General features: G+C 35.4%; 1 protein-coding gene across 2 annotated transcripts; it reads right to left on the bottom strand.

Annotated features, from left to right (window-relative positions):
• Positions 1-477: 477 nt before the first annotated feature.
• Positions 478-14,993, bottom strand: LOC133525148 (BLOC-2 complex member HPS5 homolog). Of its 2 annotated transcripts, XM_061861409.1 has the most exons (6): positions 14,836-14,993; positions 12,939-13,049; positions 11,118-11,240; positions 9,817-9,921; positions 3,030-5,231; positions 478-1,180 (listed from the first exon to the last, which is right to left on the bottom strand). In XM_061861409.1, exons 1-6 carry the CDS (start codon positions 14,929-14,931, stop codon positions 863-865), a joined length of 2,955 nt encoding a protein of 984 aa, XP_061717393.1. In that variant the 5' UTR covers positions 14,932-14,993; the 3' UTR covers positions 478-862. The 2 variants fall into 2 exon arrangements, with proteins under 2 accessions (XP_061717393.1, XP_061717394.1); XM_061861410.1 differs by lacking the exons at positions 9,817-9,921; positions 11,118-11,240; positions 12,939-13,049; positions 14,836-14,993 and adding an exon at positions 7,022-7,094.

A 14,993-nucleotide genomic window follows, 5' to 3' on the forward strand; every position in this document is an offset into this window, starting at 1 on the left:
CTGTCAAAATTTGCACGATGCTGCTGTTTGTTTGTTGTCTTGCTTGCTGTTTTGCACGTGTGACTTGGGCTATCAAAATCGCTGCTAACTTATCTTGGTCTGACGTTTTTACTTATCCATCAGGAAACAATCGGGGCACAATTTAACTTTATTAACATTTAAGCAAGACCGATGGAAGGTATGGCCACACCAGAACACCGCCATCTTTGATCAAAAACAGAGGGCGCAGTCTGTTGCCTCGTTATATAGGCTGTTTATTTAGTCACCTGCAATAATTTACGGGCTGAATATATAGGTCATACTGAGCAACTTTTACTATGGGACCAATCCCGAAATCGCGAAAAAAGATTTTTTTTTCTTATACTACGTCGGTGGCAAACAAGCATACGGTCCGCCTGATGGTAAGCAGTCCCCGTAGCCTATGTACGCCAAAGGAGTTACATGCGCGTTGCCGACCCTAAACCCCCCCCCCCCCCCTCAGTTGAGCTCTGGCAACCTTAATCACCGGCAGGAATACAACACTATGAGTAGGGTCTAGTGTTATTTGGCTGCTGTTTTCTGTAAGGTGGTAGTATACTCTCCCTTAGAAAATGTCCAGGTCAGGCAGCCAAAATGTATGAAACAGCCAACTTTCTTCGCGATTTCGGGTTGCTCCCATAGTAAAAGTTGCTCAATATGACATATATTCACCCGTAAATGATTGCAGGTGACTAAATAAACACCATATATAGTGCATGAATATTGTCAATAATCATGGACAGTATGAGACATGATATTTGGAAGGTTTTATGGTTACCATTCTATTTGCATTGATATTGGCATTGTATTGTATGTTCATGCAATTTACAATATTAATACGTTTTTACTTAGCCGTCGGCAAGCAATCGGGGCACAATTTAACTTTATTAACATCTAAACAAGCCCCATGGAAAATATGGCCACACCGAAACACCCACAGTCCGCCATCTTTGATTAAAAACTCGTTTTGCAACGGCAGCCCACATAACGCACAGTCTGTAGCCCCGTTATTGAGTGTGGGAATATTGTCAATAATTATTGATAGTGTGTCAGTAATGTTTGAAGGTTTGAGTCCCCAGTGTGTGGACTTGGCTGCTATGATGATGGGTAGTGCTGTGTGCTTGATGTCCCCGTTGACCGTGGTGCGTAGGATTTGACAGATCTGAAATGTTATTGAAAATGCGTTAGTTCTTAAAATAATTAATTAGAATTTTTAGTGATATTATATTTATACTAACGAAAGTAACTTTGTTGAACCGGGTTACATGAAATTGGTATGGAAATGATTTGAGTACAAGGAAAGGACATGTTTTTATCACCCATTAAATATTTGAACGATGGGTGGAATTTGAGTAACAAATTCGTATTATTAGATTGTCTTATTAAAAATGAAATAATAATCCAAATAACGAAAAAGAACGTAATAATACCCCGTATTTTTTGTAATAAGAAAAAACCGGCCTTGGTCCTAATTCTAAATTCTATGCAGAATTGGGAAACGATAGTTTTAAACTTAGACAATATAATCTACAAAAACGCAAGATGGAAGATATTAATAGTAGAAAATAATTCGCCCGAGCATAAACCGTAGGGGATGAAATACACTAATATTTGTCACCCAAGAATAACTCGCTAACTCAGCCTTGCCTCTCAACTATGCAATCTCGATAAATTATAAGACTTAGCTATAAGCACAATGTACCTGGAAAAAAAAAACTTTTCCATCTAGAGAAAAATCTCTACAGATCGCGTCCAAAAGTATACAGTATGTAACAGAATGAAAGGCAAAGAAAGAGACCCATTAGTGTTTAGGCAAAGATAATTAAGACCACGAGTGCTTACTCCATACAACGGTTTTGTTACCAAAAATACTATTATTTTCGTAGTCTACATCTAGCGTTAAGTACCGGCACTCTCAGTACTGCTACTCGACAATAGATGTCGCAGCAAACAAAAAGTCTAATGCTCAACGATTTTCCGCTAATATTATAACCAGAGTAAGCATAGGAGTTGAAAATAGAGTTCCGGTTGGTTATAATATTAGCGGAAAAAAATTGAGTTCCGCTACTTGACGCTAGATGTAGACTTCGAAAATAATAGTATATTTGGTTACAAAACCGTTGTATGGAGTGAGCACTCGTGGTCTTCTTAATTATCTTTACAGTACATATGGTGCTACTTTACCGCACTAGTGCGAAAATTAGCATATTGCGTTACTGTGTCGTACTTTTAAAGGGCCATATGTACTGTAAAACGTTGTACGATACATGTGCGAATAGGTAATTCGCAACTCGTGTCGATTTAAAACACTCCCTTCGGTCGTGTTTTAATTTATCGCCACTCGATTCGAATTTCCTATTTTTCGCATTTGTATCGTAATGTACTATTGCCTAAACATTAATGGGTATCATTGTTTGCCTTTCGTTCTGTTACGTACTAGTTATAGTCTTAGACATATAGAGACATTTTTTTTTGTTAAACTGTTAGAGAACAGTAGGTAAATAATTTTGACGCGTAGTTTGATGCAGACTGTACGTTGGCTGTTTATTATCATTAAATAATATATATTTTACACATATCTGATGAGTAGTCGGGAAAATCATTTTGTTAGTAGAAAACGACTAAATTTAAAATTTGGTATTGCGTACCGCAACGCGCCCACTTTTTAGGGTTCCGTACCCAAAGGGTAAAACGGGACCCTATTACTAAAACTCCGCAGTCCGTCCGTCTGTCACCAGGCTGTATCTCATGAACCGTGATAATTAAGACACTTGAAATTTTCACAGATGATATATTTCTGTTGCCGCTATAGCAACAAATATTAAAAAATAGATTTTTTTTTTCATGGGGGCTCCCATACAACAAACGCGTTTTTTGCGTAAAGGTACGGAAGACCGACCCCACGGAGACCGACTCGCACTTAGCCGGTTTATTTTTTCAAACGTGCCTTTTTCTACTGACAAAATGATTTGTCGCACGATATTAAATATTTAACTTACAATAAAACTTACCTCATTTCTCACATCCTCATATTCATAAGTACTGTACAACACTTCAGTTAACTGCGTTACTATCGTCTTGTCATACTTCTCATATAACGACACCATCAAACAAGTATGATAGAATTTCATACTGATCTCGCCCGCCGCGATCAATAATGAATGTTTCTCCATCACTTTTACAGCATTCCTTCCACCCACCGACTTGATTATCATTGCTCCTAAATCATCCCAGTTCAATGTATCTTTAACGTTGATATTGTCAAACTTTTTATTACAATTTAAACATAAATTTGCATGAAGAGTTACGTATAATTGTATAGTACGATCCCATGTGTCTAGTGTGAATTGGGGAAGATATGAGTGAAGTAAGTTTTCATCTAACATTTGAAGTAAAATCCTTAGAACGTTTAAAAGATCTTCGTTCCTTTGTAGATATAATATCTTTCTCCATAAATAGGGCATTTTTTTGCAAATGTCGTAGCATTTGTCTCTCGTCTGACTTGCCCATTGTTTTTCTATAAATTCATCTATTAATGCTGAAAACATTGGTTTCTCGTCTGTTTTTGAATATGGTAAAGGAAATCCGCATTCACACCCCATTTCTGAGACTTTTCGAGTTTTAAGATTCACCGATATGCAGGAGTCAACAAAGTATTTATATAATGTTTCATCTTTTAATATTTCATCTATATATTCAGCTTTCTTTGATGATAAGTTTAAATAAGTTAGGAATATATTGTAAGGTGCATATTTTGATTCTTCCTCAGCTCCTACGGATATGCAATAATTCTCCAGCAATAACACAAGTCGATGGATTCCACTAATATCACAGGAATAGTTTTCTACTATTGATATTAAATTCGATTGTTCTTCTTTACTAACTAAACTTAGTCTAAAATATTGATACAGCGATTTACACACTTTATCATCTAGATTTTCTATTTTATTATCTATTTCTATGGCCTTTGGACTAGACTCTTTGTAAATAATATCGTTATCTACTTCTACAGGAATATATTCGCTAGGATCTTCTTGCCGCGGTCTCCTTTCTGGCAATTGTACTTCTTGTATACTTTGCTTCTCAATACTGAAATGCTTCATTTTATCTTCGAAGCCTTCCCATTTCTCCTTCAATTTCTTTTTGCTAGAATTAAGTTTATCAGTCACTGTAACACCTAAATCTTTGAAAGCTTGTAATGCCTCTGGTGTTAAATTTCCAAATTTATTTTCTTCATTCGATTTAGATTCATCATCAGACAGACATGTTTGAGCATGATAAGTGTTGTCAACAACAAAAATCCCAGATTTCATTTGAGTTGCATCTTTTAAACTGTCAATTTTATCTAAAACTTTTTCTATATTTTTGATCGCATCTGGCGGAACTTTCTCTCTAAGACCAATTAAAATGTGCAACTTTGACGATAAGTTACTTGAAATTAAGTAATCACTGAACAAGGCACATATTTCAGTACAGAGAGCATATTTTTCATCTACATAGCACTTTAATAGAAACTTGTCAATTTTGAAATATTTCAAATTCACCAAAGCACCATTGCTTAGCCATATATACAGCTCATCATTATATGTCTTACAATCAATAATATCTTTATACGTATCAAACCACATGGTATCTTCAACGTCATCTACATTTAAAAAATATAAAGCGTCTTTTCTGAAACTAAATATGGCACTCTTAATATTAAAAATTTTGGAAAAATTCACCGACTGTCCTTCAATTTCGCTTGCATCCTTATCTATACACAAATTTTCATTGTTATATGATTCTAAAGTGATTATTTTGTGATTTTTAGCTAAGCAGTGTTTAAACTGATGTGTTCTCCTAACTGTGCCATCGACGGTAGCCTCCCATAATCTAGAAGACGGTCTAGCGCAATAAATTAGTGTATTTGATAATTTCTCTCCAACAGCAAATCCAGCGTCATCGTCAACAATATTATACTTTTTTACTTCCTTTACATCCTTGGCGTTTTCTGTGGAATTTTCAACATTATCTTTAGTTACAAAACATGCTCCGAATTCCCCATCTCTTAGTTTCTGGCCAATCTGCCTGTATTGCTCTTGAGTTGTGTTGCAGACATAACATCTGGTGAGTGTTGATACAAGCAGCATGCAGTCCCGCATGTCTAGTTGGCATATTCGGGAATCCAAGCTCATTATGGTCTGCGATGAACTTTGGAACATCGTCTTCGCCTGGAAATGAATTAGTGCTATAATCAGAATACAACAAAATGGCGAATGATCCAATTTTATTTCCCTCGCTCACCCAAGTCCCTGGTAAATCCATTCCTAAATTCCATCCATCCATTCCATTCATCCATCCATTCCATCCATTTATAAATATTCATTTATGATCGGTTTTTTAGTTGTTGTAAATTAACCCATTGGGTTACCTTTCTACAAGTACCCATAGATAATTAGTATTAATACATTTCGAAAAGTTAGAACAATCTTTTTTTCTATCAGAATCAATTGTTCTCCTGATTCTGAGAAGGAATAACCTAAAATTCTAAGAACTCATGAATTTACAACAATAAACAAACGCTCTTATTACAATTTTATTTAACTTGCCCGTTAAATAGTATGTTAGTGTGGAACATATCTTGGAAGCTAAATTTGACCCACTTCCCGATTTCCGATTGAGCTGGAATTTTGCATACGCATGTAAATCGGATGACAATAATTATGATGACATGGAGCTGATCCGATAACGGAGACAGGTGGCCATTGGCCATGGGAACTCTGTGATAAAACAAAGCAAACTAACTCTGTTTGGGGTTTTTAGAATTGTCTCGACGAGTGTTAATTAGTTGCCTGTGAAAATAAAAATACGGTCAGCGATAAAAGCTTGTACCAAAATGAAATTTCTCCCAAAAACTTGTACAAGTATGTTGAATTGAGGAAGCCACAAAAAATTTAAATTTGGAACACAAACAGTTAGTAATATTTTATATATTTTTCTACGATCTATTTTTTTTTTTTTTTATTGTAGTTGCAATTAAAATCATAATGACGAAAATGATGTTACTAGGTAGTGAACCTAATTAAAAAATGCATCGGTCTTTAATTAGGCTTCACATTTCTTTTCCAGATCTAAACATTTAAAAAAGCTATATATTTAATTCATAAAATAAGATTATGTTATTAAATATTACATATACCCACTTAGTTCTTTAAGGTCAGGTCGACTTAAGAAATACGTTTAACAGCCCATCAACGTGCTCACTAGCGCCACTGCAAAATAATTGTGATTATTCAAATTTAACGATAGATATTTAAAAAAGGGGGCCGCTACGTACTGTATTTTGATTTAAGTACCTTTTGAATACAACATAATAGTTTTTACGTTGCTGGATTCGTCAATCTAGGCGTCCAAAGTTAAAACGGCCGTTTTTGTTTTAAGTTCATGGATCGATGAATCCAGCAACATAGAAACTAGTTTGATGTATTAATTTTACGAATGCGAAACGGAAAAAACGTATATCATTATATAATTTCAAGGTGGGAACGGGAAATAAAGCAGGTACATTCCACGTGAAAGATATTACATTTTTCGTCTTATTCTATAAATTGTATAACTTGCTACCTGAGGAAATAAAACTAGCAAAAACTAATAAAATTTTTGACCAAAATCTTAAAGCAATGTTGACTGACTTAGCATGCTACAGCGTCAACGAATTTGTTGAATCGTGCACTAACCCTAAGTAATTTACATATAAACACATTTTTAATATTTTACCTTATAAATAAAATTATGACTTGAAAGATATATGCGACCCTATTGACTACTGATTATGTATTTGTTCTGCTTTAAACATGTTTTCACTTTATAATAAGTGACATTTATCCAAAAAATGCTGTACCTGCTAGTATTAGTTGAATATGTACCTAGCTCAAATTGACCTGTAAAACATCGACTTTTATCAATAAATTTCTTGTTAGATACAAGAATCTAGGCGTAAGGTAAAAAAGTTTAAACATACCTTCGACTGTACCATAATAACGTTATGGCTATATTGTCTATGCAAAACAAAATGCCATTAAACTACAAATGCGTAATAACATCGTCGATATTAAATGCAATTCATTGTCAAGCCAGTTATTGACATGATAATGTATGCAGATGGCATGAAATTGTACACTATTATGACAAACAGTATCACGCCACGGTTATACCTAGTATATACCTATATTATACTGCGCAGTGAATGTAAAATCATTTGAACACGCAAATCTTACTTATAAAATCATATTTAATATCAATTGCGGGTTAAATTCACTCGGAGCTCTTTCCCACATACGCCAAATTTTTTGCGGGTACCGTTTTTTGCATGATTCCGTTTTCTATAGTATGCGTGCAGTATCCCGCAAATTAAATGCTCGAGTGAACGTTAAATGTTAGCACGTGTATACGTATAAGTAGTAGGTATTACTAAAACGGGATCCCGCAAAAAACCGTACCCGCAAAAATCTGGACGTAAGTGAAAAAGAGCTCTCAGAATATTATCAGGGCTTGTCGTACTCGAAGGACAAACGCAATGAATGTGACACGGAACCCTCGGGCGTGAGTCTGACTCGCACTTGGCTGTTTTTTTAAGTAATTATAGTATTGTGGTGACAGACTTTATATTATTAGGTATGCAAAACATTAAGCATGACGAAAAAGTGAAATATAAACTAATTAAAAAGGTTCCGCCATTCTTACTTAACACACTAAACTTATTGTTGACTTAGCACGAACGTTCAACAAAGACCCGAAACCAATCATATCAGAATCAGAATAGCCATTTATTAAATTAACACTTGCGTAGGTACATTGTTTACAGTATTTACATTCATTGATTATATATTTATATTTAACGAAATAATTATTATATTAAATTGGCCTCTCCTTCAGGGGGTAGGAAGGAGGCGTGGTAATAAAGCCCTGCTAGGAGTTTTTTAATGTGACTTACAATGCAAATAGAATTTACATTTATTTATTTTACGTTTTTATTTCATTTAGGTTAACGCGTTTTTCCAAAACGAGCTCGTTCCATGCTTCCCGATCACGGGGCGCGCGCCGCCAGAGCGGAAATCGTGCGCGCAGTTCGTCGTCCCAACGCGCGCCAAATCATATATTATATTAAATTTTTTTAGGTATATAAATAAATGTAAACAATGTGTTTTTACAGTTTCGTGTACTTGAATCATTTATCAGTCAACCAACAAAATAGAAAACTGCCTGGAGCTGTTCCTCGTCGTTCTGGCCGTTTTCATCTACCCTCAAATGGCTGTACATTCCGTGTCGCTTCAGGTTCTTTACTAGGGCGAAGTAATGGCAAATATTACAAAACTAAATTCCTATTGATTAATCAAATAATCCCGATATATTCCTAATAGCAAAATTATAGCAGCTTGAGTAAGTAATATAGCGTAGTAAAACTATATATTTTATGAGGCGTTTTTATCGCACGGTAAGACTAATAGCGAGCTATGGAGTCGACATTAGCAATAAAATTCAACTCATATTCATACTCATACTCATTCACTTATTTAATTAGTGATTTTAATTTTAGAAGGACAAGATTGTTTGTAAACGATCCTTTAATTTTGTCTTTCAGGACATAAATATTACTAATAAAAAATTATTAGCATTTTTATGTATTTATTAATATACATTCATATTATTTTTACCTCTTTTAATATACATATTGTTTTCTTTTAATGAAATATCGTAATATAATCAATACAAACATAGTAATTATTCTTATTTGTAATATTTATATATTCAAAGACAAAATTAAAGCGTAGCATATACCTCGTCACAGTTCTAGTTCTTGGTTATAAAATTAAAATCACTTATTAAATAGATGAATGAGTATGAGTATGAATATGAGTTGAATTTTATTGCCAATGTCGACTCCATAGCTCGCTATTAGTCTTACCGTGCGATAAAAGCTTCGATGCCTATAATTATGACACATCAAATTAAGAATATTCTTGCCCAATAAAATACCTTGTTGTGGTCTGTTTACATTTTGTAGTACCCACCGAAGACGTAACTCTCCATCATCAGACCATCCCAATGGACAAAATAAATGAATAAATATTTGGGGACGATCTTACACAAATCGACTTAGCCCCAAACTAAGCAAACCTAGTACTATAGGTATTAGGCGTCGATATACATACGTATATAGATAGATACATACTTTCATACATAGAAAACACCCATGACTCAGAAACAAATATCTGTGTTCATCACACAAATAAATGCCCTTATTGGATTCGAACCCGGGACCATCGGCTTCATAGGCCCACTAGGCCAGACCGGTCGTCAAAAATGCTATTGTATTGTCATATGTATTATATACAGGTGCTTTAAAGTTTCATATAAATACGGCTATTAGATGAGAAGTAGGTTAAAATTCAATTCATGTTTTATGGAATTATGTTCTGAATTAAATTATTAACAAGTAACAAGGTTAATTAATTAGTAACAAGGTTGTTACTTATTTAATTTAGTTAAAATCACAGAGTTGATAGGTAGGGTCGCTAAGATAGATATGTGACTGCATGACAAGAAATTTTCACACACACACATTCTCACTTATCGGGTTTGGGCCATTGGCCGCTCAGCCTCGATCTGTGGATGTGTGCGTGTCGCGCGTAAACACGAGGAAATCGTTGCGTTATGAATTCACACTTTTGTCTTAGCGACCGTTTGTTTTTCAACTTTGTGGGTACAAGTGAGTGTGGTTATACTTATAACATACTTATGTTATAAGATACTTACAATAAAACTGTGCAAGTGTAAGACGGATATCCGGCCTACGTCGTCTCCGGTGAACAGCATGTTGCCGCTCCACGCCATGGCGGTGACCTCGTTGCCGGCATGCTCCTACAATAAATAGAAATAAGAATTTAATAACTAACCTGACCAGGACAGGACACTATTAAATCCGCCATTATTAATAATATCCAAAAACTGAATCAAAAAAAAAAACATGTAATTGTCGAACCACCAAATGTCGAAAACGAAAGCAATTTTTTCCCAAGCTGAAAGGAAGACCTTCGCTAAGCTTTATAAGTTAGCTTTGAGTTATTTCTCCTCTTGCAGTAACGGTCACAATCCCTCTCCCATTCGCACAAGCAATGTGTTTCTTGTCTTTAGATTTGGCTACTATAGAGGCTTAATAAATCATTTGTTTTACATTACATTTACCTTGGACGTAACAGTGTGAGTGCACGCCAGTACCCCTAGTGTAAATAAATTCGATTTCAAAACGTGACGTACGCGTTTGCGTTTAGTCTCATTTTGTATTGGATTTAGAAAGAGCGCGCCAAGCGGGACGTTTTGGAAACTCAAAATCCTATACAAAATGAGACTTAACGCGTTCGTCACGTTATGATGTCGATCAAATTTACACTAGGGGTACTGGTCGCAATCAGTGACGTTCACGGCGTTCACCTCTCCCGTTTGCGCAGGCAATGTGTTTCTCGTCTTTAGATATGCCTTAATAAACTTAATAAATCAGTTGTTTCACATTTGGTTTACATTATATTTTTACCTTGGACATAACAGTGTGAGCGCACACCTGGTCGTAATCGGTGACGTTCACCTCTCCCGATTGCGCAGGCAATGTGTTTCTCGTCTAATAAAATAGAGGCTTAATAAACTTTACATTTGGTTTACATTGTATTTTTACCTTGGACGTAACGGTGTGAGCGCCTGGTCGCAATCGGTGACGTTCACCTCTGTCTTTCTCGCCTTTAGTTATGGGGGTCGTCCAATACCTATCCTCTTAATAATTCTTTGGGTTTACATTGTATTTTTACCTTTTTAGTGTTCCGTACCCAAAGGGTAAAACGGGACCCTATTACTAATATTTCCTTAAGCGTCCGTCTGTCTGTCTGTCTGTCTATCACCAGGCTGTATCTCATGAACCGTGATAGCTAAACAGTTGAAATTTTCACAGATGATGTACTTCTGTTCTCGCTATAACAACAAATACTAAAAAGTACGGAACCCTCAGTGGGGGAGTCCGACTCGCTTTGTCCGGTTTTTGATTTACATAATTTACATTACATTTTTACCTTGGATGTAACGGTGTGAGCGCAGGCCTGGTCGCAGTCGGTGACGGTCACGATACCTCGCCCGTTCGCGCAGGCTATGTGTTTCTCGTCTATAGATATGGCTACGCGTGTGATGGCGCCATCCTGAAATAATACAGTCAGAATTAAATATATAATGATAACCAAAGTAGCGAAATATATCATCACACGCCTTTGTTACCATAGAAATAAATAATGCCATCAAAAACATGTAAAAAAACAAAGTCTCGCAAGTCAGTTCTTCTACGTAAAAAGTTGTGAGTTCCATGTAATTAGTCGGTTAATTTATTCAGTCCCTACTTAAGGGACCTTCTGTCTTAAGTTATTACGTAATTAGCTAACCTAACAACATCTTACAGTGGCCATATCAATATCAAAATTCTTTTGTTTTAAATAAATAGATTGACTTGGCAATCGCACTAAACACTCTAATTTAATATACTTATGAGATGTGTACATTGTTTTCAATACAAGAAAATAGAACTGAATTTGTTTTGATTTAAAATCGTACAAAATAAAACAAAAGCAACTCGGTTCCATTTAATAACGATCTCAATTTCATTGTAGGTAATTTATAGAGAAACGCAGCTAAAAGTCAATCCTGACAGTTATGAATTGACCCATATATATACAGCAGAGCAAGGTCACCGATGTTGTAAAACGCATAGCCAGATTGAAGTGGGAATGGGCTGGTTATATAGCACGAAAAACCCATTCGTGGAGTAAACGACTACTGGAGTGGCGACCATGGGGGAGGAACATCCTCAAAGTAGACCCCAGATGATTTGGGACGACGACATCAAAAGGACTGCGGGGAAGAAGTGGCTCCAGGTCGCACAGAACCGTGACGAGTGGCACAAAATGAAGGAGGCCTACACCCGAAGGGTAGAGAAGCTATAGAGAAGGGCTAAAGAGAGATACTTATACAGTACCAGCCAATAATATATAAGTATTATCACCTTTGTGGGTTTTTGTATGAACTTGTTTAGAGTAAACAATATAGGTTAGGGGGCGTCCATTAATCGCGTCATATTGTATAGGGGGGGGAGGGGGTCAGCAAAAAATCACCAATGATCACCACAGGGGACGGGGGGGTATGGACACGTATCACGTGTATTTTTTTTTTCATCTGTGCTATACTGTATTATAGTCAATAAAATAAAAATAATAGTTTTCCGCCCTTATTATCCTTCACGTGTACTTAGGTTCATTTGTTAGAAAACTGTTCTTTAGTTATCGAAAAAAATACACGTCATATTGGATGGGGGGGGGGGGGGGGGGGGTCCTGAAAATATCACCAAAGATCACCATGGGGGAGGGGGGGGTCTAAAACAAGCCAAAAGCCCCCTTAGTTCGTAGATACGAGTAGCATATTTTACTAGTCATCTTGTACAAATATATTATAAATAGGAAAATGAAATACTGTGAATTACAATATGAGACTCAGCTAATAAAAAATTAAGTTGACCATACGATTAAAATAAAAATCCTCTATGAAAAACCATTACATGAGATCCATTTTTCTCATTGCTCGTACAAAGGAATACTTCTAGACTACCTGAAGTAGTGAGGTGGAAGACACTCACAAACTTAAAAAAAAATTATACCGTATAAACATGGAGGTGATATATTATTGACCAGTACTGTGTATATATATGACGGTAATGCTACCGATTAAACGGTAGGTGTAAGCTTCGTAAATATAAAGGTCAATACATAAATGTCAAGATTGATTTCATTGCGATGTGTCACTATAGTATTAGGACATTGATATGCTAGAGGATAAAATACTCTAACAATTACCTTATTTGGAATGAGCTGCACAAATTCACACGGAGTCCTATTGAAGATGTAGATTCCTCCGCTGGTGGCTCCAAAGGCTATAAGCGACTTGGATACATCAAAGCATGTGTACTGTAATAAATATTTTTATATAGAAATAACCATACCCCAGAGTTTTTGGTGGGGGAATAACTTCATGTATATTACAACATTGTTTATTGTAAAATTACTACCAAACTATGAATTAATCAGTGTTTAGCAAAAATTTCATTTTTGGTACAAGCTTTTATCGCTGACTGTACTTTTCTTACCACAGGCAACTAATACTCATCGAGATAATTCTAAAAACCCCAAACATGATTAGGTTGCATTGTTTTATCACAAAGTTCTTAAGGCCACCTCGTGTCTCCATCATCAGATCAGCTTGATGGTAACATAATGTTGCATTGTCAACCGACTAACATATGTATCCCAATCTTCAGCTTAATCGGAAACCGGGAAGTGGGTCAAATTTAACTTGCAAGATTTGACCTGTACATACGAGTACATAGGCACATTGCATGTTAAGTAAAAGCTTGTAAAAAGACTTAGTAGGTACCAAATGTGCTAAAAAATGTGAAAATAGTTTCTGTTTTTACAATTATTACATATTTTTTGGCTAGTATAAAACATACTCACACCTAAACCCAGGAGTATAGAAAATAATCAATATATTTGGGTGAATCAACTTTTTTGTCCTTGTTGCCATGGTTACATTCTCCAGGGTAACTCTATAAACCGTTTATATTGGCTAAATTGATCAACCATAGATTTTTATAGTAGTTTTATGTCCTTTCCCTACCTTTTAATTCCCTACAGCACACAACAGTTCAGCTACCAACAATGTACTTTTAAGGCACGGTTTTGTTGTATCAAAATTTAGCAAAGTATTATTGCATTGCGCATCTGAATATACTATGTGTTCTTAGTGAGATATATCCAAGGAAACATCTGTAGCTATACATGTTTGTTCTATGGTTGTTTCTTGTATGATTGTTTCTGTGTTATTTCCGAAATATAAAATAAAGAACATCTACCAACCGTTAGTAGAATGTCCCCTGGCTAGTGGGACAGAATAACAATAAGAAATATTTCGTTAATCCACCCATTAATCATTTTCGTTATAGCCTTCCGAGAAACCACAAATGCTGGGTCTGAACTCACAAGCGTAATTGCAATAGGAGTTCAGTATTTTATCATCTCTTTATTACCTACCATTAAAACAAATTCATCTCATGAAATGAAACTATTACAACTGTAAAATTAATTTAAACTACATCACATCACAAAATTATGGGGATTATTTTAAATAAGTAGGTATATTATATGTGTAAAAAAAACACACAAATCCTAAATCAAAATAAATTAACTCCATGTTTTGACAACCGATCTGGCCTAGTGGGTAGTGGCCCTGCCTATGAAGCCAATGGTCCCGGGTTCGAATCCCGGTAAGGGCATTTTATATGTGTGATGAACACATCAAATATTTGTTCCTGAGTCAGGGGTGTTTTCTATGTATTTAAGTAATTATATGTATTGTTGTCTGAGACAACACAAGCCTTCTTGACTTACTGGCGGGCTTAGTAAATCTGTGTATGAATGTCTCATAATATCTTCAGGAAATTTACTGAGTACATTTCTACGACTGAATTACATACGTAATTGTGTTGTATTAATTGTATTGTTTCTGTATTGAGGTGTGCAATAAAGAGTATTTGTATTGTATTGTATTGTAATTCTAGGTTCTTTTATATTTGAAAATACAATACAATAAAATTAGAAATATATTGAAAACGCAAGGAGCACTGACATCAAACAGATGCGATCTTAAAGAGCTTCAATTGAATCTTTGCCAAATAAAAATCACTAATAGACCAACCTTAATTCGTTGAGCACTTTTTAACGGAAAATTTATCTGATCGGTCACAGGAGGAAGCTCTAACAGAACATACGGCGGCAGTTTGTTAGAAGACATGTTTACAAGCACATTTTTTCTTTTTCAAATGACACTATTCGCAATAATAAACATTACAACTT

The sequence above is a fragment of the Cydia pomonella genome, chromosome 14 (assembly GCF_033807575.1).
Source record: "Cydia pomonella isolate Wapato2018A chromosome 14, ilCydPomo1, whole genome shotgun sequence".
In the NCBI taxonomy this organism is placed as follows: Eukaryota; Metazoa; Arthropoda; class Insecta; order Lepidoptera; family Tortricidae; genus Cydia; species Cydia pomonella.